Source organism: Larus michahellis, chromosome 2 (genome assembly GCF_964199755.1).
Source record: "Larus michahellis chromosome 2, bLarMic1.1, whole genome shotgun sequence".
NCBI classification, from domain to species: Eukaryota; Metazoa; Chordata; class Aves; order Charadriiformes; family Laridae; genus Larus; species Larus michahellis.
Window position 1 is genome coordinate 170,274,892 of NC_133897.1, and position 27,938 is coordinate 170,302,829.

At 44.6% G+C, this 27,938-nt stretch overlaps 1 protein-coding gene across 1 annotated transcript; it reads left to right on the forward strand.

The window, feature by feature from the left end:
* Nucleotides 1–421: 421 nt before the first annotated feature.
* Nucleotides 422–27,650, forward strand: FAM83H (family with sequence similarity 83 member H). Its single transcript, XM_074578171.1, has 6 exons — nt 422–494; nt 11,805–11,913; nt 20,593–21,053; nt 22,233–22,397; nt 22,732–22,856; nt 24,360–27,650. The coding sequence occupies exons 3-6, from the start codon at nt 20,607–20,609 to the stop codon at nt 26,998–27,000; spliced, it is 3,378 nt and encodes a 1,125-aa protein (XP_074434272.1). The 5' UTR covers nt 422–494; nt 11,805–11,913; nt 20,593–20,606; the 3' UTR covers nt 27,001–27,650.
* The last annotated feature ends 288 nt before the right edge of the window (nt 27,651–27,938 follow it).

The window sequence follows — 27,938 nt, forward strand, 5'->3', positions numbered from 1 at the left end:
CAGCCTGATCACTCCTGCTGCAATGGTGACACTGCCCAGGAGCTGCTGCTGCAGCACACCGCTGTTGCCCCAAAATGGACCCCAGAGCATGAGAGGTCCCTGATGAGCCCAAACTCGCCTTCCCTGGGCTGAGGCGTGCCGGGCCAAGTCTGGGACGGGCAGCCGGGGTCCATGCCTGCCTGCCGCTGCTGAGCCCGCTCCCAGGCCTGCTCCGCAGCCAGGCCCAAGCTGGTCTGACAGGCTCGGGGCAGACGGAAGGGAGAGGCCGCCTGCGGCTCAGGAATGTGCAGCCCTTATCTCTGGCTCCCCTGCAATCCTGGGGAGGGAATAACTCTCCGGAGTTTGCCTTTCTCTCGCTCTTACTCACCCTGTGCCCTGGGTGGAGCTTGATTCTCGCTGGCTCGGAGGTGCTGGTGAATCAGGCTGCAGGCACGTCCAGGGGAGCGGAGAGCCGGAGAGCACGACCCACCACCTGTCCTGGCTCACCTGGGAAGGTAGGAGAGGAGCCGGCACCTCCTGGGGTACTGGGATGGCCGGGTGAGGTGGCGAGCGAGGGCTGGGGAGGTCCTGTCCAGCTCCTCTGCGCCTAGCTGGGCGCTCCAGATCTGGGGCAGGGACTTCTGTGGGCAGGAGGTGGCTGCTTACATGCGGAAAGGCTCCAGCAGCAGGAGCTCCCAGCCACGCCATGACAGCTCTCACGGGAGAAAGGGGAGTCCTCCGAGGAGACGGGAGAGGTGAGGGGGGAGGGAGAGCACCCCAGCACAGACAGCAGGCCTTGTGGCTGGTGCGGGAAGAGACCTGTCGGTCTGCAGGTAGCCTGATCAAAACTGCTTGGTGAACGCTTCACCGAACTTGCGTCCCATCTCCTTTGAGAAAGCCCCAGGGAGTGGGTATTTCCAAACTTGTCCCTGTCTTTGTGAAGAGATCTCTCAGCCTGACTCAGCTTCCCACGACAGAACTGGAGCGGGCCGCCTTCTTGGATAGGAAACGCTGTAGGGATGTGTGGTCAAGAGATCAGGACAAAGAGGACTTCACTGGTGGTAGTGCTGGGAAGGCCAAGGTCTGCAGTAGGTTGAGAAACAAGAAAGAGCTCCTGGGGCCCACTGCACCTTTACTTGCTTTGACCTCGATCCACATGCATGGGTGTGTAGCTGTCTGCCGACATGGCCGGCAAGCAGCAACACAGACATTCATGCGCGTACATGCAAAAGCACAGATGGATGCATGTGGACACATGCGTGCACAGGCACACGTGCATATACTCGCTGGTTCTTTCCACAGACATAGGCCTGTCTGACAGACCTCGGGTTTTGTGTGTGAGCAGAACAGAAGGGGAAAGTCTTGTGTTCTTGTCACTCTAAATTGACTAAGGTCAATGGAGGTCAATTATGGCTTTTGTCTGGCCTGAGGACCGAGGTTCTCTATCTTCTAAAACAGTTAGAGGGGGAGGAGGCACTTGTAAAGGGACAGAAGTGCCTATAGCGTCCTCCTTCTGCTGAAAACATCCAATTCATGAAAGTTGCAATGATCTCAGCTGTGATAGAGACCAAACATGCATGAATAACACCTCTAGACAGCAAACTAGCCCCAAAACAGAGCAGTGGCAAATACAGCAGTGCAGAACACTGGTGGCGCAGGATCCCTTTGCACAGCCTACAGTAGCATGTGTTTTCATTGGAGGAAGAGGCAGGCAGACAGAAAAATCATAGCACACCTTCACCCTGTTACAAGGCTACAGAAGGGCTGCGGTTTGGGGAGAGAAAGTTTTTTTCATTTTAGCCTAACTCCCATGTATCTGACGGGCTTCAGAGTTGTATTTGCTGTCAGCTGGCAGTGGAAATAGTAGTATTCTGAGGAAGAAAAAATAAAATGCTTCTTGTGTGGTTGTAGGGAAAATTGCAAGTCAAAGGAAAAAGTGAAAATGTCACATAGCACAGTATGGTATGATTGTGCCAGAGCAGTGTCGTGGCTGAGGACAGAGGCATCTGTGTTCTATACGTAATTTTGCACTCACAACTTTCCAAGCAATGGAAATTCACCTCCAAACCTTGCAGGATTGCACTTCTTTGTATTTTATGGTTAAATGGAACACTTTTGGACTGCTTATCAGGCCCCATTTCGCTGGATTTTTGTATCCCTAATGAGGAAGAGAGTTTCATGAGTTCATGTCTAAAATCTGGGTGTGGGGGAAATAGAAGTCAAGGGCAGCATGCAGTTCTGCTTCTCCAAATGATACCTTACACTGCTGGAGCTTTTCTTGAAGCCCTCTGTTTTAGACTTACTTACACCTGCTACCTAGTAAATAAAAATCCAAGGAAAGGGACTGATTGAAAGAGAGTAAGGTTGGCACGAGCGTTGCTGTCATAGGCATGGTGCTGAGGGACATGTTTTAGTGGTGGACTTGGCAGTGTTAACGGTTGGCCTTGATGATCTTAATGGTCTTTTCCAATGTAGATGATTCTATGATTCTATCTCTTAGGGTAATCTGCTCTCTGTAAGAGGCCCCTTTTGCACACAGGATCACGTTTCAATTTTCAGTAGCTGAAACATCAGGTTTTGCCCTAGTGCCTCTCTGCTGGTTGGATTTACACATGCCACTCCATACCTTTTGTTGCATAGGACAGTTAAGATTGACGTGCTGACATGCTGTCTCAATAACCACTTCACAAGAAGAATTACGACATGTAATTTTTCTGCTACTCTTCCCTTCCTCTGGCCTTTACAAAGATCCCCTGTACATTCTGAATGGTGGCTAATTTCCTCATTCTCCAGCAAAGAATATTTTGTGGGATCCCTTGTGCTGACTAATAAGCAGAGGTGAGTGGGAGCCCAGTAGGTGTTCTGAGGTGCTGACCAGGCTCCCACTTGATTGTAGCATTCAGTACATTCACCACTCACTGTAGACACAGAAGAGTTTATTTTGCCAGTTCATAGCATCAGCTGACAAATGTATGTAATATGGAAGATAATGTTGTAATCTCTGGAAGCTCGGTGAGTGAATTGATTAAATTAATTGAAGCAATTTCTCATCTGACGACCATGGCTTCAGGTGAAGTGAAACTCCTAGACTACAGCAGGCAGACATAACTTTTTTTTTAAAATGATGACTGACTTAAAATGATATAAGACCATCTAGGGTAAAGAATGGGATCACATTCATTCAGATGCTTTAACGTAGGGTGAACAGTAGAGGCTGGTCAGATCACCAAGAGAAAAGACCTGAGGGTTGTATACATGACATTGTAACAGGAATAACAAATTCCGTATTTTCATCTCCCAAACCGAAATTTTAACAGTAACCCGGGCTTTGAGCCCACAGCCTAAAATGGAGAGAGCATTGAGAATGAGAACACAGAGAGGCTTCAGCAGAAAATAAGGAAATGAAAATCAAAAGAGGAAAAATAATTCCTATGGGGACTTAGCAGACAGACTTGTGGCTGAGAAAGGGTCTAATTCAGATTGTTACCCACTTTTCACCGTGCTGTTCCGGGGAACATACCTGAGCCTTGCTTGGTGAGAAGAGCAGTTAATAGTAAGTTATCCAGCATCCTTCGCTGTAGCACTTGTAAAATTTCCATGGCAATATGCTGTGGCTAAACCAGGAAATTCTGGGGTGCACTTGGAAATGAAAAGTGCTACAGGCACATCACTGTGAGACTGGAAAGTGAGAGGCCTTAAACTGAGAGATCATTTCTCAGCAGAAGTCCAACCCTCAGTACAGAATGCTAGCACATGTAGGAGTAGCGGCAGGATTAGAAAGTGCTAGCTGTCCCTCCATCACACAATGCAGAATTAAAAAAATCCACACCTTAATTTCCCATATCATTTACCTAGTACATTTTCTTGAGAGCAAACGAGCATTTTTCGTGTCTTACTGTCACAATGTCTGCTGAAGTAGTTTTACGTTAGGCATTATTATTCTCTCCTAAAGCTGACCCCTCCAGATTATTAGCAGCCTGTTTTCATATCATCTTTTCTATTTTATCAGGCAAAATAATTTTTTTTAAATAATTGATTTCTAAACTTCAGGCGTTCTAGACATTTTGGAAACCTGAAAATTTTTCGCAGCCCAGCATGAGAGATGTAAGCGATGTCATTGAGTATGGTGCATGGACCAGCTGTGGCCCACGCACTCCCACCTGCTGGACTGCTGTTTGGAAACAGCTGCTTTACATTTTTCTCTTGGATGTACCATCTGCTGCTTCTTTCACTCTGAAAATCTCTTTGATTAATTTCTTGAAGTCCTTCAAACATTAATAGCACAGAGGGGTTTTGTGGCTGGCTGTGGAGTCCAGCAGGCTAAAGTAGATTCTTCTGTCTGCATTGCCTTTCCCTTCTTGCTGGTACCCAGGGCAAAGAAAAGACAAGGTGTTTAGGCCCAGTGAATTTTGCTTATACTTGCGCAAAAGCAGAGATCAGGCTTGCTAGCCCTTTCCAGCCCGAGAGCCAGCTGTGCTTCCTCGCAGGCAGTTCCTCCACTGCTGCACAGACCTGGGACGGCCTCGGCTTTGGGAGTGTCTTGAAGCAGAGAAGCAGGTCTGGCCAGGGAAGCGATCACCCGAGTGAGGCAGCCTGGGAACTTGCTGTGCAGGCAAAACACGTAACAACAAGCACCGGAGTCAGCGTTGGGAAGGAAGATAGAGCCAGCCTGAGGTGCTGAGACATCAGCAGGAGCAGCAGATGAGAGAGAAAGGAAACATTGAGCTGGTTTCCTTTTGCTTAGGCTGGGTAAATGCAGTCCATCGCTCTTGATTCACGCCTGTCACAAAGAATCAAGAAAAGAATGCAGGTCCTTTTATATATTTTTTTAACCTGTAGGTCTCTGTGGTGATCATCCACTTGGCATAGCTGAAAATAGAATTTCATGCTACTCTTTTAGAAAAAAAGAGTTGAAGTCCATTGAAATGGGACATAATATGGACAGGCAGCAAATGATGCACAAGCCAACAGGTCTATAAATTTTTCCAGTTTCTGTTCTTGGTTAATCTTGAGGTAAAGGCAGAATTTTTACATCTAGCTTCATCTGTCACTTAGTTTTCCCGGCTCGGCCTACGTTAAACATTTCCTTATGGTTAGAACTTTTTTCTGTGCACAGATAGTTGTAGACTCTGACCACTTCACCACTTACTCTTTCCAGTATTAAGAGGGTCTGATAGCTTTTGCAGATCACAAGACCTGGATGCTTGTGGTAAATGTCAAAGCTAGTGAAGTCTCTCTCAATTACACCAGTGTGAACAGAAGCAGTCCTCAGGTCAAGCCAAAGGGAAATTTCCATTGGAGTCTCCCTCCTCAAAAAAAGCTCTTGATAATTGCACAGGGATAGGTGCACGCTCCTTTCTCTTCTTGTCTTCTCCCCCGCTAATGTTTTTTTGGCTGAGGAGAGGAGTGATTGCATGAATGCTCCCTGTGCAGAGGTGTGTTGGCACTGTAGCAACCAACCCAGCATCTTTGGGAAAGCGCAAGCAGACGGGTGGAGGAGACCTTTGCTGCCGAGAGATTGAATCCCGCCTCTCATCAGCCCATTATATCAGCCTTCATCTCCCACTTGTTAAGTTTCCAACAAGCTCCTTCGTGCTCTCCTTTATCCACTGCCCCTAAGCATGGGAGGAGTTACTCATAAACAGCTACAAAGCCTACCTTCTTTTTCTCCTTCACCTTCCTCCTGAAAAAAACCCAACAACTATCCCATATTAACATGCTAAAAAGGAAGTTCTAAAGAGCTAGTGTACTGAATGAATACTTGTTTCTTTCTATACCCTTCTCTGTACCTGCCTGTGTTTGTTATACTTCTAAATCTATGACCAGAAACTGCATGAAATGCCAAATAAGGCTAACAGCCTCCTACAACATGTGGAGAGAAGACACTGTGGATCAGTGCTTTTTTCCCTGACTTCATGAAATACTAATTCCGAGTGACTGTAAAATCAGAGGAACATTAAATGCAAAGTACTGCAGGGCTTGTATGGAGAAAATGGGAGCCAGTGTGGTGACTTGTCAAACGGTAAATGAAAGCTAGTCTGGAATCCCTGTGAAAATAAATTCACAAACGTTTCCTCTTGGTCTGTGTGCTCTTCGTGGTGGAGCACATGGACCAAGCACATGGTTCTTTAACAGACTTTATCTGTCTGATGCCAGTTACTTTGCCTGTCCTTTAGGCTTTGTGACCCAGATTTCTCCTTATATTAAGAAACTCCATCAAAAATTTGTTTTTCATTTGTCCCTGTAGAAGCTATCTGTGGTACAGGGCCTACAGACCACTTCATTCCACAATGTTTTATGTACAATGCTAAATTTTCACATCTCCCAGTTGTTCCTTTGTACCTCTCGGCTCATATTTCTCTTTCATCTGTTTATCCTGTCTAATCGAGCCTAGACTAAGAGGCTTTCTTAAAGAAGAACCAATTTAATAATTTCTGGTGCTTCATCTAGTACAATGGGTTTCTGATTCTGATAAGAGTTTTTTACTGTAACTGTATATTCAACCAAACCAGCAGGGCTGTTTGGCTGTAGCCTATTGGGATTCAGGAAAATCAATTGGTTGTCACTGGGGCAGTTCAGCAACAGCAGGACTAAAAGAAAAAAAACCCACAAAAATAGTAATCCTGTCCTATAAATCAGCAGGATGGTCATTGCTCCTTAGTGGTCAAAAAGCAAATGGCATATTAGGAAAGGAACAGAATGTAAATGCTGTATATAAAGCCATATTTTGCTTCCACTTTGCAGCTCCAGTCCTACCATCGCAGAAAAGAATACGGTAGTGTGAAACAAATACAGAGAAGAGAACAGACTTAGAGGATCATAAGAGTCATAGAACGGTTTCCGTATAGGAAACAGTTGAGTAAGTTAGGGTTCTCCATCTAGAAAGGTGATGATTGACAGGAGAGTTGACAGATGTATAACATCAGAGTGGTGTGGCAAGGTCAATAGATGTTGATTTTCTCAGCCAAAGCAAAAAAACCCACAGTACAAGCAGCAGATTCAAAAGAGAAGACAACTCTTCTTGACCGTACTCCCGAGCTGTACTCCTTGCCTCTGGCTGTTGTAGATGCCGAAATTTTATACGGGTTTAGGGAAACTGTGTGAGTTTATGGTAGCAAAATCCTTTGAGGCTCTCTATAGTTATTAAAGCGTATCTAGGTCAGGAGGTTCTTGAGCCTCGGGTAGCTAAAATTGGCTTAGCGAAGCTGCTGAAGTATGATAAATGCTTGGCCTATCCCTGTATGTTTTCCACATCATCTGCTCTTAGTCCCTGTTGGAGACGGGCTTCTAGGCTCGATGGACCTTTGATCCAATCCAGTAGAGCTGATTTTGTGTTCTGTTCTCCCAGAAACATAGGGTAAAGAGAGGGTTCAGACGTGAGAACGAAGCCTGGAGAGACTGAAAATTTGGGCGCTCTTTATTTAGAGAAAACAGAAAGAAAATACAGGAACTGATATGAGTAAATGGCAGGTGAAATGCAAAGATGTTCAGAGGGGTTTTTACATTACAAATGTTTAGAATTAAAGAAGGCAATACACCAGAGTACAAAGTACAGTATACTGCGTGGAATGGGATTGTGAAAAACTATAATCTTTCTGGAGGTTTAAATCATCAGGATTTATGTGAGGAAAAGCCTTCTCAGTAATTTACACAGAGAAAATTGATTGAAATACGTTGTTTTGAATACAGTTTCAGATTAAGGATGTGGGTGCACACAAAAACGCTGTACACTGAGTGTGTCATCACAGAGAAACGATTTCATAGCAGCTGTCTGTGTGCATGTGCCTGCAGTGTGCAATACCCCGCGGTAAACGCAAGGTACTACGCTTCACTTTTGTGGAAGAGGTAATTGCCTTGCATTCATGATGATGAATGTTCATGGCGGGTACTGTGGGTCCTTATGTTCGTGCAAACTTACTTGGCAGTAATTTGATCACAAGTCCATACCATAATGGACAGTTGTTAGCTGGATAAATATGCTAAAATCATTTCAGGGAATAAAAGTGCATTACTTTCAAAAGACCATTAATAATATCTCCCACAAAGTCTACTGAATGTAAGTGGTAATAAACACTGAAATTATTAAATCCAGAGATAATTGCAGAGAAATTTGGAAAAAAACTAACCAAGTGAGCTGAAAGGCCAGGATAATGCAAATGAAACCATGTGCTGCCAGTGCAAGGTAATTTATACAAAGGAAAAAACCTGATCTCATTGTATGCCCTCTGGTATTCAAGTAAATATACAGTTTTGGTTGGTGAAGGTGTAAGTATATTTATTATAATAAGCCTCAACTTCTCCAAATCATATAAACAAATGCTTTCTGTAATGTGAATAAAATCCTACATTGCATTAGGTAGTTAATGAAATAGTAATTTATTAGTATCAATCATTAAAGAGAAGGTATTAATAATGTTCATTTTTATCAGACTTGCCAGCATTTTCTCCAGTGCTGCTCAGGAGTTCAATAAATGTTTACATCATCAGTAAATAGTCTAGTAAAGTTCAAGGATAACATAGAGTTTGAGGAGATGGTAAATATCATGTTTATAAATATAATACTTACTAAATAACAGTAAATAACAGTAAAAATTACAACACTACAATCTGATTAAATGTATTTTAATACAGTCAGATATAAAACAATATACAGAAATCCAGAATGAAGGTTGCAATTATAGAATTGAAGATTCAGTGATGTGCAGATGAATTAAATTACCAGAGAAAGTTCAGAGACTTCTTAAGGGAAAGCCACAAACATTGTCCAGGGACATAAGACAAGTCCTACCAATAGAAAGTCTGTTCAGTTTGTCGTGGAGAAAGCTGAGAAGTGATTTATAGTGTACCTGAACAGACGAAAGATGTGGTATTAAGTAATTTTTCAACTTTGCAAATAGAGGCATTATAATGCAGTTAAAATCTGGAGGTTAAGATTACTTTGTGAAATAAAATGCATTTTCCCTGAATAAATGTAAATGAATGCTGAAATAGCTTGCTAAGAAAATGATTGACTCACAGCTATTAGTTTGTGGGGTTTTTTTAAATAATCTTTCTAATATATATATATTTAAATATAGTTACTGGGAGAGATGCTGTTGCCTGTGTGTACGAGTGACTAGGGTGTTCAGGCTGACAGTTTGGCTCTTTTTTGCCCTTTGTATCTGCACTTTTCTACTCTACTCCGCTCTGCTTTTCTCTATCAGTCAGGCCCTCTGTAGAGCGGGACTGTGTGCTGCGAGCTAACCAGGGCTACTGCTCTTCCACCTGTGTATTAAAATAGCAATGATAATCAACTCTCATATTGTAGGACTTCTCTGAAGAACTCAGGCAGTAATCGTCCCCATTGCACAACTGCATAAACATATTTATGGTTTTTCATCTTCCGTTGACCCAGTTGACCGCAGCTACAGGCAGAATGGGACAGTGAAATGCTGAGTTGCAATATGCAAGCCAGATATTCACTGGCTTGCGGTATTCAATGCTAAGTTAGTGGTTTGCAATATTACATCAGATGATTTTGTAGTCCCCCTTCATGTACCCCTAATCTTTTAAAAAGCAGTTGTGATATACACTAGACAACAGACAGTTCAAAATGAAAATAGGCACTTGAAATTATTAAGAAGTCTTGTTTCAAAAATTAGTCATCATTGGGTAGGTTTGTTTTTAACAGACTTTCACAAAGCTCAGTGTTATGTTTCATCTCTGATATTTTGATCAATGAAGAAAAAACATTTGTGATAAAGCTTTTAGGTACTTGATTATTGGGAAAGTCAATAAAAATAGAAGATAGGGCAGGTAGACAGAGTACATTGGATCGCTTGATAAACTGATGCATCACAGTTATTATATGTATTAACCAAGAACACATTTCATACTTACAAAAAGGAGACTGTATCCCAACAACCATTGCAAAAACTAACGGGTATCAGAGTAGCCAGCGAGCTGAAGTGCGATCCCATGGCAATATCCACAGATGTACAAGCGGGAGTAGGGAGGCAGTTTTTTCTCAAATGCAGCATTGGTAAGAGAACCATTGGAATATTGTTTTCAGCTGTGCTGGCTGCATTTAAAAATGGACCTGGAAAAGAGTACAAAAGAACTATTAGTACAATTTGATGGCTCACAAAATGTTGTACAGTAATGGCAGGACTCATCAGCCTTGAAGTGGGTGTCTACTTTAGTGGGGGCGATTACTCACTTCACTGTAGTGCCTAGATTTTGGTGGTTGGTAATATAGAACCATAGAACCATAGGGTTGGAAGGGACCTCTGGAGATCATCCAGTCCAACCCCCTGCCAGAGCAGGGGCACCCAGAGCAGGTTGGATGCGTCCAGGCAGGTTTGGGATGTCTCCAGAGACGGAGACTCCCACACCTCTCTGGGCAGCCTGTGCCAGGGCTCTGCCACCCTCAAAGGAAAGAAGTTCCTTCTCATGTTGAGATGGAACTTCCCATGGTCAAGTTTGTGCCCGTTACCTCTTGTCCTGTCACTGGGCACCACGGAAAAGAGCCTGGCATCATCCTCCTGACACCCACCCTTTCAGTATTTATCAGCATTGATAAGATCCCCCCTCAGTCGTCTTTTTTCCAGACTGAAGAGACCCAAATCCCTCAGTCTTTCTTCATAAGAGAGGTGTTCGAGCCCCCTAATCATCTTCGTAGCCTTTTGCTGTCCCCTCTCCAGCAGTTCCCTGTCCTTCTTGAACCGGGGAGCCCAGAACTGGACACAGTACTCCAGGTGCATACTCCATATGTTGGTATGGACAGCAGACATTCATGGAGGTGTTCTGCAATGAAGATACCTGAAGTTGGGCAAGACTGTAGAAATTATGTTTGAAAGTATAACTGAAAAAGTAAAAAACCTGCTCCAATTTCTTTACTCTATTAGCCACTTAAAGACTGAAATTCTGGAACCACCCATCTCCTAGGCAGGTTCTGGTATAAGGTATTGAAAGTTTCAAGCTGGATCTTGCTAGAATGGATTCTATGACAGGATAAAGGTAATCTTGGAGTTAAAAAATTGAAGACTGAGCACTGCAGCTTTAGAAGACTGATTTGTCTCTAGGAGAAAGATTAAGAGACACCTTGGCTGAATGTAACCATCTATATTAGAAGATGAATCTTATTCCATACTCCTTTGATTTTATTCACTTATTCTCCATCATCTATAAAGGGTAGCACAAGGCAATTAGCTTGCAGGTAGGCATGTTATACACCTGCATTTAGTTAATCAGGCTGACCCATGAGGAGCAATCCTGGTCCCTAAACTTGGGTGTTTAGTGTCATTTTAGGTGCCTTAGGGACTCTAAAACAGAGCAGATGTGGCACAAGCCCTACGAGAAACTCACACCCTTCTTGACCAGCAGCTGGAGGCCAGGTAAGATACCTTAGGGCATCCCAAGTGACATTAAACACCTATGTGGAGACACCTGAATTGCTCCCCTAGTTAGAGTTTGCACTTTAATTTACCCAAAGCTTAAGGGCTAAGCGCTGGGAAGAAGTTACAATTTTCTCCCTTGCTACTTAATTTGGCTTCTGGAATTTTTCTTTCATCTTAGAGTAAGAGAATCACCTAGGTTGGAAGGGACCTTTCGGATCATCTAGCCCAACCATCAACCTAACTAGATCTTTTCCTAAAACAACAGGGACTGGACAGCAGGATAAGTAGTGGCATATGCCAATATGCTTAGTGGTCTTAAAGAACTTCTCAGGTCCCCTATTGGTGTGTTCTGCTCATAAAATCAAGTTTAAAACAATTGCTGGAATTTTTTCCCAGGTTATATTGGCAGGCTATAACAGGAGTCCTTTGCTTTCTTGTACAATGCAGGGGCAGTACTCTTCCTGGGATGCTTTTCCTGGTAAAGTTACAGCTGCTGAAGGTGTGAAGGACGTTGGTGGTGTGTTTGAGCATTCCGGTTCCCTTCCAGCGGTACATGGTAGGTCTTGTGTTTCTGGGGCTTTTGTACTAGGGGTCTTTAGGATCTTACTTTTTTCAGTACTTGCCATGTAGATGGAAGGAGGGATGTTCAGTGGTTCCTTTTGCACTGATCGTGTGTCACATAGCCGTTCACAATTGCAGATGCTGGATTTCTGTGATCTCTTCTTCTCCTGTAACCGTATCCATATACAGTTCAGTTCCTGAACTATAACTGGACTACAGAGTATCTTATTACCCTTTATAAAGACCTTCAAGGGCAATGTGGTGGTGCCACACATTATTCTTTTTAGCATCTTCATTTTTCACTAGCTTGCACATGGCTTGTGTCACAAAAAAATTGTAAACTGTGACTAGCAATTAAAAGAAAATTAAATTCCTAATTAAATAAAATGAACAAGCACATGAATAAGTAAAAGTCTCTATTAACCAGTAGTAACAGGCTTCCATACGCATTTGGTTTATTTTCAGTTTGTGACTTAGTTTCTTTGACGGTTATAGTGGTTCAGATTTCCAAAAACACGTCTGTCTTTTTCTGGGGTGAATGAAGCTGCAGAAAATAGATTTGCAGGTGAAGTTCAATCAAGAAGGCAACCCCTCCTCAGCGTTCCTTTTTTGTTTCAGATGCCACCATAATCTAGGAAAATACAGCTGTCATGCAAGAATGCTTATAAATAATGTCTGCCTTAATCTTCTGTCGCTCTGGATTGAGGAAATGTGACAAGGTGTTCAGTGAATTCCTGTTAAAGGAACCAAGGCATAAAAGCAAAGAATTGCTGTCTAACTGTAATAAAAGCCTTTGACAATCAGTTCTGAGGAAGTAAGGGCCCACATGGGCTATGCATTTCACAGAGCTCTTGCCCAAATTTCGCTACTTCTGTCAAATATTTCCTTCATTTTGCTCTTCCAGGCCTCTTACATGACAACTGCTAAAGGTTTAAGAGAGAATATGAGAAAGTACATGTACTCAGCTGCCCTTCCTGGCATTATACATCCTGAATGCCCTACAAAATAAAGCGAATACACAGTTCTAGAGTCAAACAATAGCAAGGCAGCACTGCCTGTTTAGTAACATATCTCATCTTCTCTAAGGCATGTGAATTGATACTCCTCAAAATCCAGCATCACACTGTAGTAATTGCCACATTTTGAATGGATCAAAACTAGTTAGCATAGATGTAGAGAGACAGCAGCTTAAAAAACAATTATATTGTGGAAATCTCACTATGGCAAACAAATATTAGCCATAAGTGGTATGTTATCATTTTAATCTAATTTGTAGGGGAATTACTTATCAAATAGTGGATTATTTGACCTAGAACTAGAGACACAGGCTCACAGTTGGCAGCTTAACAACATCAAATGTGAACCAGCATCTCAGAGTTCTGCCAGTTGCAGATAGCTATTCCCAGGAGCTGTAATTTAGCAAAGAAAAACACAAAACCACCTAACGTTAACAAAATGCAGCACCTAGGTGAATTCTGTAAGATGGATACTAGCAGGAGTGTACTTGCAAAGACTGCAAGTGCATGGAATCCAAAAGCTCAGGTGACTCTGATTCCTCATCATGAATTAGCATTTCTCGCAGAGTTTCTGCCCAGGAGCTACATAGATCACTTTTGTAAGGTTTTATTTATTCATTGACCTGAGATCAGCTCACGCTTACCATAGCGACGAAAGATAATAACATTTGACATTCCAGTTAACTGCTCCCCTTTTCCTTAAATTGACAGGGAAGTAGTTTGAAAGACTACTGAAAGAGCATCAATCAATTGGTGCATCTCTTGTCATGCAAAGCATGGAATATCTTCATTGTAGATAGCAGCACATGAGAAGCTAGAGGGAGATTATTGGGATGATGCCAATGCTAAGTGTTCCTGAGATATTTCTTCACAGAAATTCCCCATACTTTTTCAGGCTTAGAAATTGTGTAATGCAAATACACATATCAATTTTATATAGATATATAGAACAGAATTATTCATGCAAGCTGAGAATTCATCAACCTAGTATTGTTCGTGTTGCAAATCAGGGAACTAAAGCATTCCAGCCAATTAATAGAATCATAGAATGGTTTGTGTTGGAAGGCACCTTCAAAGATCGTCTAGTCCAATCCCCCCGCCCTGGGTAGGGACATCTTTCACTAGACCAGGTTGCTCAGAGCCCATCCAAACTGACCTTGAACACCTCCAGGGATGGGCCATCCACAACTTCGCTGGGCAACCTGCGCCAGTGTATTACTACCCTCATCATAAAGATTTTCTTCCTTAAAGTTCAATCTAAACCCACCTTCTTTCAGTTTAAAACTGTTGCCCCTTGTCCTGTCACTCCAGGCCTTGGTAAAACGTCTCCCTCCATCTTTCTTATAAACCCCCTTAGAATAGACTAGACTAGACTAGACTAGACTAGACTAGACTAGAATAGAATGAATAGTTCAGTTGGAAGGGACCTACAATGATCATCTAGTCCAACTGCCTTCAGGGCTGACCAAAAGTTAAAGCGTGTCACTAAAGGCATTGTCCAAATGCCTCTTAAACACTGCCAGGCTCGGGCATCAACCACCTCTCCAGAAGCCTGTTCCAGGGTCTGACCACCCTCTTGGTAAAGAAATGCTTCCTCGTGTCCAGTCTGACCCTCCCCTGGCGCAGCTTTGAGCCATTCCCAGGCGTCCTGTCCCTGGATCCCAGGGAGCAGAGCTCAGCGCCTCCCTCCCCACGTCCCTCCTCAGGAAGCCGCAGGGAGCCAGGAGGTGGCCCCTCAGCCCCCTCCTCTCCAAACGAGACAAACCCAGAGTCCTCAGCCGCTCCTCAGAGGACATGCCTTCCAGCCCTTCACCATCTTGGTTCCCTCCTCTGGACCCGTTCGAGGACCTTCACATCCTCAAATGGTGGGTCCCAGAGCTGCACACAGAGCTCCAGGTGAGGCCGCACCAGCGCTGAGCACAGCGGGACGATCCCCTCTCTGGTTGTGCCGTGTTTGATGTCCCCTGGGACGTGGTTTGCCCTCTCGGTGCCAGGGGACACTGCTGGCTCCTGCTGAGCTGTGCCCACCAGCACCCCTGGGTCCCTTTCTGCAGGCCTGATCTCCAGACGCTCCTCTCCCAGTTTATACTTGTGTCCGGCATTACTCCATTCCAGGGGCAGAATCTGGCTTTTGTTTTTGTTAAATTTCATGCCATTGATGATTGCCCAGTGCTACGATCTATCTAGATCCCTCGGCAAGGCCTCATGTCCCTCGAGAGAGTCCACAGCACCTCCCAGTTTAGTATCATCAGCGAACTTGCTAATGGTGCATTCAGCTGAATCCAGATTGTTGATAAGACTGTTGAACAGAACTGGCCCTAGAAATGAGCGCTGAGGAACACCGCCGGTGGCTAGCCACCAGCCAGATGTAGCCCCATCACTACGACCCTTTGAGCCCAGCTGTCCAGCCAGTTCTTCACCCAGCGCACCTTGTACCTGCTCATCCCACAGCTGGACAACTTGTCTGGATGGCTGCTGTGGATGCTGTAAGGGCCAGCATCAAAGGCCTTATTAAAATCCAGAAAAACTTCATTGCTGGAGCACTCAGTCCCACTGTCCATGTCATTGATAAAGATATTAAATTCTGCAGCATGAAGAAAACACAGAAAACACATTACATCACCTTACCCATTACTTGATTTTTTTTCTAGCTGTATAAATGCTAATGGCTCCTAAGTAGAAAGCAACCGTAGATGAGCAGCTTTAAGGAAAACTGCCATGTGGAATGAAAGTGAACATTGTAGCACCCCTCTCTGCTTCCATCAACAAACCCCTGCCCATGTAGTGTCCTTTTTGGCCAGATCAGCTGCCTGCGCGCTTGAAGTAACAGATACAGGGATCTTGATTTGCTCAAGTTTTTTCTCCTTGTATGCAGAAACTTCAGCCTCTTCAGCTCTCAGCTGGATCCAGAGGCAGTGGTAATCTTTCCTTATAGATGTAGACACAACCAGTCACTCGTCAAACTGTTTATTCCCTAGACTCTAAATCTGTATCAGTCGACCATCAGCTTCCCATCTTGCACAAAGATAAGGTGCAGACACTTGTCCCAGCATCACAAGTGCAAACGGGACCATATCTTTTCCAGTGCATTCCCAAGAACTGTCAAGCGCTTTCACTCTGTGGAATCCTATTCAGTAAGTTAGTTTTCTCTTAAGAGCTGCAGAATATTTAAGATAGTTTTTAAATTAAAGTCCTGTTTAGTTGTCATGGAAGCTTCAAACCGGAATTGATCTGTTGAGGATTCTATGAGGAATACACTCCAGCGCATACACAGCAAGTGTGTGGGGTGCGCGGTTGCAGTTGCTGCTCTTGCCCACCTGTGCAGCCCTGCAGCTGTGACCAGCGTCCCAAGCGTGTTCGCCTCCTCGCACACACACAGACGTTCTGTGCAGCCCTGGTGCTGTCACCCTGGCCCGACCTGGGGACACTGAGCTGTGTGACGCCGTGGAGCTCAGCTGTGCGTGCACAGGAGGCTGCCGACACAGCTACAGCTGCTGCTGCAAACGAGTCGTCACACAACCCAGGCAAAAGCATGAAAACTGCAGCTTCTTCCTGAATTTCATTTCTGAAACAAAAATGAGGATCTATTCCTGGGAATCAAAGTACACGAAAGCTATATTTGTGGTTGGACTTGATGATCTCAAAGGTCCTTTCCAACCATGAAGATTCTATACTTTATAAGTGAGCAAACTCTAGAATTTCCTCACACTTAGGTTTAGAGTAATCCAGGGTCTTCTTGGGGGAAACAGATACTTTTTTTACAGTTTTCATGCATTTCCTTGGGAACAGTGTAATGGTCAAACACGCTCATTCTAGCTGCCCTTAAATTTATTGTGCCCACTTGTTAGGGACTTGTCCTTAGGTCCTTGCAGGTCATGAGTTACTTAGGCTTATGGTGGCAGAAACATAATTTCTGGGGTTTATTTCACAGTTCTCAGATTTGTGCGTCTATTTGGAAGAAATTAAAACCACCTGAAGGAAGTGAGGAGGCTTAATGACTAGAGCCTTGCCTGGGCAAACCCAGGAATGCCAGGCTCAGCAGGCTGCAGGTCCTTTCCAAGCGGGGTTGACGGTGCTGTCTCAGCAGGAACTTCTAAGGAGGAGGAGCTGCCTGGGACAAGGCGCAGCATCTCCCTCCTTCGTGCTCGCCTTGCGCGCCAGAGAGGGTGACGCTGCAGGTTTTGCCGCCTCGTTAGTCACCCGGAGCCCTCTCCGTGCTCGGTGCGATCCGCTCCGGGTGCTCGCTGCGGCCCCGGGGACCCGCTGCAGGTGACAGGGGGACGGCGGGGCCCGCCCTGCCTCGGCGCCGCCCCGGCACTCGTCCCTCCGCGGGCGGCGCGGGCCCCGCCGTCCCCCTGTCACCTGCACCGGCACCACGGGCTCCCCAGCAGGGCCCGAGCCGGGGAACGGTCCGGGCCGAGCGGCGCCAGCGCCCGAAGTGGCGGTCCGGGTGCCGGCGGAGCCGCCCGAGCCCGCGGCCGCTGGGCCCGACGCTGCTCCGAAGCAGCTCCTCCGAGCCCGGCGGGGCCGGCAGCGCCTCCCCCGTGCGAGGGGAGACGGGCCGGCGCCGGGGGTCCCTCACAGCGCGGCCGGACCGTCCCCCTCGGGCCCGGCCGCCCCGGCACCCGCCGGCCCCGCCTTCGTTCCCCCTGTGGTTGAGAGCAAACCACGAGGCTCGCTTTGCTTTTGCATCAGATTCATTTCTTCACTGGTACTGTTTTTCCTGCTTATTCATGAATATATTGGCTACCACAAATCCTTAGGGAACTCAAGCGACTCCTCTTCTTGCAAAAACTCCCCGCATAGCCTCCCGCCATGTCTCCTGACCGGCCTTTCCACCACCGACTGTGGGGCCGTGGGAGCGTTCTGACAAAGGACTTCGTGCCTGTCCTTTCGTACACACTTTCTCTAACCATCCTAAAACATCCTGTGGGAAGGAGTTTGGCAGAGGATTGAGAAAAAGTGTTCAATTTGAACCCACTGCCTGCTAGTTTAGTTTTATGCCCTTTTAGTTCTTGTACTGGAGGAGAAAATGGACAGCTGGTCCCTGGACATATTTTGTAGATATCTTCTCTGGGCTAAAGAGTCATAGTTCGGATTTATAATAGCCTTTTTCAAGATGTGAGGAATAAGACTTTCATATTCACAACACGGTCAGGTTGTGAGTTCCCTCTGAATCTGTTAGTGGTGTTATTTTCTCTGTTCCTTACCTAATAATGCTTAGCATTAGCCAACACTTCCTTTAAAGGTCTGTCTTCTTGATTCATAAGAGTATTGAAATAGCCAACTACAAAAACAAAAAAGGAAGAAAAAGCAGAAGAACCTTATGATGCTGACTGGACAATCAAAATGGAAGAAGGAATATAATATTGATAAATATAAAGTGGTGAAACAATCTTAATTTTGTATTTTCTTGATTATTACTGTTCTGAGCAAGCTAGCATTATGAGTGGTTTGCTGTCTGCGTGACCGTTCAGCCCCTTTAGAGTTATATCTGAAATATGTTGCTCTCATGAATGGTCTCAAGAATGAATGGAACTCTGGGAGCATTGCCTTAAAATGAAAGGCTAAAGACACCACTGAAATAGTTAACAGCAGGTACGTAGGTGACTTGGGCACACCAAAATGGAGGTATATAGCGGACTGCTTTTTATTTAAGAGAAGAAGGATAGAATGAGAATTAGAATGGGAAGATAAATCTAGACAGTTACAACTACAAATAAGGATACATGTGTAGACTGTAAAGACGATTATCCGTTGGAATACTTCGCACAGGGACCTGTTAGATTCAGTTGCTACCCTTATATTGATGCCGTGAAATGCCCAAGTTAAGACTCAATAGCCTTGGTGACTATTGCAGGTATTCTTTATTGCAGCGCTGGGCACACAGGGGATTGCTCCACCCAATGTGCGCGCCGACTGATTTAGGTGTACGGTTTAAATACATACTATGTGTGCATATTCACTAGTTTTCCAAGAAATTATTACCTATTCATTAACTCATTATTACAGGTTACTGCCCACTCCCGCATGCGCACTAGAGTCTCTCAGTGGTCTTCAGGGACATCTGGTGGTCATTTACTTCCTCCGCTCCTCTTCATCGTTGTGACTTCTGGGTGAATTGCAGGCCTCTGCTCTACTTCTCTATTCTTCCTGGCGCATCAAAAGTGTTAGCTTTGACTAGTCTCTGCATTCCTCAGTAACCCTGGACCCCTGAGATAAGCTTCAACTACAAGGTTATATTGTCCTAAAGCATTCCTTCTTAAAAAATAGGAGTTAAGTTCTGACATTTAGTACTACAACTGTTGCATCTGCTCTTTGTACAGCCTTAAGGCACCCAGTCTCCTAAATTAATCTCCTAATTCAATTAGTTTACAGCTTTAATATATCAAACCCTACTTCAATATTAAGACCGTATTTTTTCCTGTTGTATCATGCAGCTCTACCAGGAGTTATAGTTTGAAGCAGGAGTAACTTGTGGGCACTTGAGGTGGGAGTAACACAGTACTGAGCTGCGCTACGCAGGTAGTCACGTAAGAAAGTCCACTCGGGCTTTATCTTGAAACTATTCTATCTTTATACTCACAGCGATTAACGAGAGTGATAACATGGGCCAGAAGTCTTTTTCTTACTCCCACATCCATGGCAATCCCTTCCATTTTGGGAGCAGAAGTGTTGGATGGCAATGACAACGGCGGCCACTTTTACCCTCTGTACTCACACTTCCCGTTAATGTAACTTTGCATGAGTGGTCAAGGTCAGCCTTGTGCTTTTTTTTGATTTTTTTTGCCTCAGTTGGCACATCAGTGCTGGGGCCCCATGAAAAGTATGTTTGAGCACTGACATTAATTGAGGCTCAGAAGCCAAAGTGCTTTGGAGTTCTTTGCAGATCAGTAGGGTATTGTTTATTGAGTTGTATTTGTGTCACAATAAGGTTTTCTTCCTTCTTCTTCTTTCTTAAAATCAAATTTGTCTTTAGTCTCAAATAATAGATTCCCTACAGACAACTGTCAAATATTGAATATGAGCCCCTTCATCTCAGATTTTTCCCAACATCAAGAGATTGAAGAAGGAATCATGTCCCTTGTTTTTTATTTTTTCATGGGTGTCATGAAGACTCGTCTGACTTCTGACCATGTTACAACAGCAGGACACCCTCATACTTGCCTGCATTGCACATAAACCCTACTTCTATTCATATGCTGAGGTGTTTTTAACACTCAATTTATAAGGATTCAGAGGCTGCATTTGTATACATGCATAAGCTTTTTGGTTTAGTGCCATATTACACACAGTAAATAATTTTTGTAACATTTGGAAATGAGTTTTAATGGAGTCCAGATAATAACCAGCAGCATTGTTCTTTGGCGGGGGGTGTGTGTGTGTGTGTGTAATTGGATGCTGCCCAATTTAATTTGTTCCTTATTTTGCCCCAAAACATTTAACTGTGTCAAAGTAATGCTGTAACTGATTAATGCCTTCGCCTAATTTAAGGCTGCCTATCCATTCAGAATGAACTTTCTCCAACGTTACTCTTGTGCTTTGAATTCCTTCCCTTTTGATTTTGCCATTGTGAACCCCCAACCATTGCCATTTACGAGGGTGGATATGTCACTGGAGTGAAACTGCTCTCATTGTTGGTTATTCCTGTCTTACAGCTCTCCCTCCCCTCATGGCTCGTCGATCGCAAAGCTCGTCGCAGGGGGACAATCCCCTTGACCCTAACTATCTTCCCCCCCATTACAAGGAGTATTACCGCTTAGCTCTGGATGTGCTTACTGAAGAGGGCAAAGAAAGTTACCAACGCTTCTTGTCAGAGGAGGCAGCCCCTGATTTTCTTTGCAACTCAGAGGTGGATCACATCATACAGAATCTCCAGAAACCCCAGTACGCCAATCAGGAAGGCAGCACAGACACCACAGGTGACAATGACATGGATGGATCCTCTGGGACTTACTGGCCCATGAACTCGGACCTCGCTGTTCCTGAGCTTGACCTGGGCTGGCCAATGGTCTTTGGGTTCAGGGGAACAGAGGTGACAACCCTTGTGCAACCACCACCCCCAGACAATCCCAGCATTAAGGAGGAAGCTCGCAGAATGATTCGAGCAGCTCAACAGGTGAGACAGTGAAGAGCCCAGCTAGAGCAGAGATAAAATTATGTGTGTGTGAAAGATGAATCAGAATGCATCTGGTCCTCTGCCAATTCCCTTAACTTTGCTCCTAGGACCCGACAGAGGGGAAGGATGATTCTAGAACTACCGTTTACTGCATCAAAGCTAGCCTTTGGTCTCATGAAAAACTGTATAAGGCCATGCTGAAATATACCAAGAGTTCACAGAATCACAGAACAGTTGAGGTGGAAAAGGACCTCTGGAGACGGTCTAATTCAGCCCCCCAGCTCAAAGCAGGGTCGATTAGAGGAGGTTACTTAGGACATGTCTTTGCATATCTCCACAGATGGAGACTCCACAACTTTTCTGGGCAACCTGTCCCAGTGTTCAGTCACCCTTACAGTAAAAGATGTTTTCCTTCTGTTTAACTGCAATTTCCTGTATTTTAATTTGTGTCTTGTCCTTTCACTGGGTACCACTGAGAAGAATTTGTCTCCATCTTTCTTACACCCTTCCATCAGGTGTTTATACTCACTGATAAAGAGTTGGGAAGGACAGGGAGATAAAGCTCTGAAGCTACTTCCTGTATTATCAGCATATAGATGCAGCTGTATAGTGGCTGATTGAGCTTTGGCCAGGAAGTTATCTAAAAATGGGATGGGTGTTTGAGGGGGTTACAGGCTGCCCAGGGAGGTTGTGGAGTCCCCTTCTCTGGAGATTTTTAAGACTCACCTGGATGCAGTCCTGAGTAACGTGCTCTAGGCAATCCTGCTTTAGCAGGGGAGTTGGACTAGATGATCTCTAGAGTTCCCTTCCAACTCTGAAGTTTCTGTGATTCTGGGTGAGCGACGCAGCTCAATACAACCTTCCAGGGTGGTTACATGACCAAAAAAGTACCTGCTATCCTTGGATTAATGAGTAAGGGAACACTCAGTGGCAGTGAGGTTTTTCCCTCACCTCTCACCCTCATACAGAATGTCCACCGTAAAAAGCATTTCTGTTTCCAGTTCTGGGGCCCACAATGTTTAAAGGAATATTTAAATGGGGAGGTTCCTGTTTAAAAAGGAAGTTGAAATGGAGACAGCGCAGCAGCGCAGCTTCGGAGTGTGAGGTGCCGGCCAATGTGATCACTCAGGGCATAAGCAGGCACAGATGGCTGATGTCTTTCTTGCATTCGTTTCCTAGGTGGTGGCCATAGTGATGGACATTTTCACTGATGTGGACCTGCTGTTTGAGGTGTTGGATGCTGCTGCTCGCAGAGTGCCCGTGTACATCTTGCTGGATGAAATGAACTCTCAGCTTTTCCTTGACACGGCTGCTAAATGCAGAGTCAATCTTAACTATGTGGAGGTGAGCAAACCAAAGACCTGCCCTGCCCCTACTTCGCATTCTGAGGGAGATATGTCTTGGGACACAGAGGGCTGTTACGACAGTGAAAACCCAAGAAAGGGGAAAATGGGCCAGAGCCTAATGAAAGATGAGTACGAGGAAAGCGAGGAGAGCTGGCACAACAATACAGGGCTGAAGGGGCTTATCTCTCCAACGTGTGTGGAGACAGAATCACTAGAGCTGAAGTATAAAAATGGTGGCAGGATGGAAGTTAAAAGAGCAAGGGGAAGAAGGAGGGACAGCGGGGAGGGAAGTAACAGCTTCCAACTGAGTCAGTGCCTTGTCTGGTTTGCAGTTCCTGAGGGTGAGGACAGTTTCTGGCCCAACATACTACTGCCGCACAGGGATGTCCTTCAAAGGCCACGTGAAAGAGAAATTCCTCTTGGTGGACTGCATGGTGGTGCTGAGTGGCAACTACAGGTGAGAAGCTCTGCAATGTTACATGTCCCACTTTCAGTGAGAAAGCAGCTGGTTAATTGCTGAAGCAGTGCTTCGGCACTTCCAAATGAACATCAGCGACAAGAGTTTTTCTCACTGAAGGATACTGAGCAGCAATTTTAAGGAAAAATACACCATTTTGCAACTGAGGTAGAAACACCAATTAAACAAGCCTTCAAGCCCTGACACCAAGCCAAGCTTCCATCACATCAAGAGTGTAAACGATCTGCAAAAAGGATACAGTAACTATAAGGTGGCGTGGGTTAACCCCAGCAGGCAGCTAAGCCCCACATAGATGTTCGCTCACTACGCCCAGCACAATGTGAGAGAGAATCAGAAGGGCAAACGTGAGAAAACTTGTGGGTTGAGATAAAGACAGTGCAATAATTAAAGCAAACCTGCACACACAAGCAAAGCCCATCCTGTCCAGGGGCAGGACAAGAGGTAACAGGCACAAACTTGACCATGGGAAGTTCCACCTAAACATGAAGAGGAACTTCTTTCCTTTGAGGGTGGCAGAGCCCTGGCACAGGCTGCCCAGAGAGGTGGGGGAGTCTCCGTCTCTGGAGACATCCCAAACCCACCTGGACGCGTTCCTGTGCCATCTGCTCTGGGTGCCCCTGCTCTGGCAGGGGGTTGGACTGGATGATCTCCAGAGGTCCCTTCCAACCCTATGATTCTATGATTCTATAAGGAAGCCATTCACTGCTTCCCATCGGCAGGCAGGTATCTAGCCATTTCCAGGAAAGCAGAGCTTGATTTGGGAAGACAAACACCATAATGCTGAACGTCTTCCTCCTTCCTGCACAGAATCACAGAACAGTTGAGGCTGGAAGGTACTTCTGGCAGTCATCTGGTCCAACCTCCCTCTGCTCAAGCAAGGCCACCTAGAGCCAGTTGCCCAGCACCTTTGTCCACATAGTTTTCGAATATCTCTAAGGAGGGAAGCTCCACAGAGTCCCTGGGCAAGCCAGGCGTGGTTTGCCCTTGGTAAATCCCTGCTGTCTGATCCCAGTTGTCTTTCTGTTATTCCTGTGCCTGGAAATGGCTTCCAGGAAGATTTGCTCCACAATTTTCCCTCACACTGAGGTAAGGCTGACTGCTCTAGTTCCCTAGTTAATCCTTTTGCTCTTTTGAAAGATGGGTACAACGTTTTAGTTATAAAAAACAATTACAACCCAAAGTTGCAGGACCATCTACTTCATGTGAGGATTAGCATCAGCTCGCTCTCTTGCTGTTGTTACTACTGACGGGTTTATTTTAGAACAGAAGTAATTTATTGCCTTGTAAAGTCCTCTGCAAAGATGTGAAGCCAAATCAATTCATAACTATGAGGCTTGGGAACAATAGTGTGTAATGAATGGCTGCTTGAGGAGTAAATAGTATCAGGAGAATTTTCTTCAGGCAAGCAAATGGTTTAATGTAAAGTACAATTGAGTTACTTGATGCTAATACGCTAATCATTACTTCTGTTTCTCTTTGTAGTTTTATGTGGTCTTTTGAGAAGATTCACAGAAGCATTGCACACATCTTTCAGGGAGAGCTGGTGGCCAGCTTTGACGAAGAATTCCGAATTCTGTTTGCACAGTCAGAACCCCTTGTTCCTCCAGCCAACGTCTTGGCAAAGGCAGAAAACACATTTGCCATGACTCCCTTTGGCAGTAACATGCCTTTCTTTCCAAAAAAAGCACCCCTGATGTTCCAGAGGGATGACAGTCTTTTTCCCTCCTTTATGGACAGAGTCGATCCAGACAGATACTTCCTGTCAAATTTCAGGCGGGATGACATGTTGCGCCATACTGTGGAGGGTTCGGCCATGCGAATGTATAAAAAGGTGGAAATGGAGAATTCTCAGATGGATCCTGTCAGGGGTTTTCTCCGTTCCAAGCAGTTGGAGTTGGACGCTTTTAAGAGACACAGTTTTGCAGAAGGAACATTTGAAAATTTTGCTTCTTCTAAACAGTATGCCAGGCAGATGTTCATGAACAATATGGATGAATTTAAAATCCAATCTAGTCATTTTCAGAAGGATCAGTTCTACCAGTACCAGTTTGAACATCCCCATCTTTCTGGCAGACCACAGGGACTCTTTGACAGAATCCGAGGTGGTAGGCCAGGATTCAATGAACTGGAAGACTACGGAGAGGGACCCAGATACCCTGAACTTGAATCCAGTTTTCCACAGGAGGGTTTCCCCTTAAGGCTGGATTACGTACCTTCAAATTCTTCCAGGGAAGTGAGACATGGCTCTGATCAGCTGAATCCTGCAGGCAACGGCCCAATGGGAATGATGTTAAGAAGGCAGAATATAGGACAGAAATTTATTTGCCAGACTTCTCCTACACAGAAACAAAGCCTGGAACAACGCCTATTCTTACAAGACAAAGATGAGGACCAAGATGAAGACAAGAATACACAGGAAAATAGAACAGGTTTACGTAACTGGAGGATTTCTTCATACCTTAGTGCATACCAGTCCGAACCAGAAGAAGGTCTTCCAATGCCTATGGAATCAGAGGCATATAATGATGTTCTTGGGGACACCCTCACAAAGCACCCCACTGATCTCATCCCAGCATTCAAATCCCCTATGTCTTTTAATAGCAAGCCACTGGGAATTGAAAGTGCCAAAGAATTTACAGATCCTGACAGAGTAGGTGAAGAAACCCCTATAATGAAACAAGATGCCTTTAGGTCCAGAATAAATCCTTTGATCCAGAGGAGCTCAAGACTCAGGTCCTCTCTGATTTTCAGTGCTGCCAAGTTAGATCAGCCTAACACCACAATAGAAAAGGTTCAGATGATCCAAAAAGAACAAATGTCCAGTGAGTTGACAAAAGACAATGAAACTATCAAGACAGCTGCCTCATCTAAAGTGGCAGAACTTTTAGAGAAGTACAAAGCTGTGGGCAAAGACACAGAGAGAGTCACTCATACCAAAGCTGTTTCCAGTTATCTACAGGAAGAGTCACAGAACACAGAGAAGAAATGTACCAAGTCTGTGCAATATAAGATTCTGGAGAGTAGGGTACTGGACGCCAAAGACTCCTGCAGTACTTACAAAATGCATGGAGAGGCCGACAGACCATTTGGAATGGCCTCATCAACCCCCCAGCTTGTTGACACATTGAGTAAAGATCCCCTAGCACATATTAGCACTAAGGTGGACAAATTATCATCTCGGTTTTACCCTGTAGAGAATAAACCTGCTCTTCCGGAGAAGGAGAGTCTTATATTTGTAGGAGACACTCAGAAATTGACTCTTCCAGAGAAGAAGGAAAGAGTGACATTCAAAGACGACACTCAAAAATTAGTCAATACAGAAATGAAGAAACCACAGATTAGGGCAAGTACCACATCAGTTCTTGAAAACTTATCTAGAAGTCAAGGATCTGACAGCTCTCTCAATAAATCTGAGGAAGATTGTTCAAAACAAGAACAAAATCCAATGGAATTTTTAAGAAAAGGGTCACTACGGCTGAAGCAGCTTTTGAACCCAAAAGGTGAAAAGAAATTGGAGGAGGAACCCACTTCTGAGAGTGGAAAATCTGACAAGCAGGCTGTGGTTCTCAAACGATCGTCTATAGGGGACTGTCAGGAAATGATGGAGGAAGAAAAAAGCCATAAATTTGCAACACCGCTTCCTCCCAAAAGCAGCCAGCCGACACAGGGGAGATTTCCTTCATCCACAGCTAACATCCTGTACAGCAGCAACCTCCGTGATGATACCAAGGTGATTTTGGAACAAATCTCTGCAAACAGTCAGAAGAACAGAGCTGAACTGGCCAAACAACTGCCATCCACTAGTAATCCTGATCTTTCTAAGTCAACTACAAGCTTGGAAAGGAAAGGTGAGAAGGAGAAAAGCTGTAACATCCACAGGTCAGAGAGTTTTGGGAGCCAGAAACGAAATCTTCAGCGGCAACCATCAGAGGATAGAGATACCCTTCTGAAAAAAATGGAGAATATGCGGAAGGAGAAGCGAGTCTACAGTAGATTTGAGGTCTTCTGCAAAAAGGATGAACATACAAGTCAAAGCGAAGAGGAATACGACACAGATGCCAAAGACAAGAAGATGGGAAAATTCATGCCCAAAATCCTGGGGACCTTCAAGACCAAAAAATGATCATAGAAATACTATTTAATTCCATATAATCACTGACTGTCAAAGGGGAATGAGGAAGTAACTTGTTTATGATGGCTATAAGCATCATAGGCCATACTCTTCGTGGTTAGTGAGTGGAAATGTGTTCGGCGTTAGAACTCCTATGGCACAATTTGCCCAATAAAGTCAAGTGGTATCAGGCAACCTTATCACAGTACGTTTCAAATAAAATTATTAAATTGCCAAGATGCTTAAAGAAATAAAGTAAGAGTCTTTTTATGTTATGCTTAGGGAATGTTTTCAGCAGACAAAACAATTCCATTTTCAGAAGGAAACAATTAAAAATAGAAAATTCAATACTTGAGCTCTGTCCAGGAAAGAAAAATACACACAGACACATACACCTATGTGCATTAGCTGGAAACAGTGTTTAAAAACCAAATGTTTCTTAGGTACAGATATCTTTTCTTTGTATCTAATAACGAATCAAATATGGGAGGCACCTTTTTGAAGGTTTACAGGAGGAAAAAACATTGTAAACAACTTTTTGCCCTTATCTATGGTTATGGTCTTGTTTAGCAGTGCCTGCTCAGCTTTCATATTTACCATGTTCTAAGCCTATTGGTTCTGTTCTGTTATTGTTTTGTTTCCTTTTGTATAATGTAGTGTTGCTTTAGGGGGTGAGCTGAAAGAAGCAGCTGAAAGGCCATAGAAAAGGAAATGGACCTGCTGTTAAAGGAAGACCCGTTTTTAGGACTCCTTTGCAGCTGAGTTGGGACTTTAATTAGGCGTTTAAAATGCTGTCTTGGCCAAGTAGTAACTTCCTCGACAATGTAACTCCAATTAAGTGATTGTGGGGAGGAAGGGGCCTTCATTTGTTAGCACATCTTTCCATGCGAAGACAAGGAAAGAAGGGACTTATAATGGAAGGAATAAGGCTGCTGGAAATTTCAAGCTCA

Excerpts from the sequence above, each read along its gene's own strand:
- FAM83H (XM_074578171.1), top strand. The coding sequence starts at position 20,607 with ATGGCTCGTCGATCGCAAAGCTCGTCGCAGGGGGACAATCCCCTTGAC. Across the intron at positions 22,398-22,731 it reads TCAATCTTAACTATGTGGAG|TTCCTGAGGGTGAGGACAGT; the intron begins GTGAGCAAACCA and ends TCTGGTTTGCAG. Across the intron at positions 22,857-24,359 it reads GTGCTGAGTGGCAACTACAG|TTTTATGTGGTCTTTTGAGA; the intron begins GTGAGAAGCTCT and ends TTCTCTTTGTAG.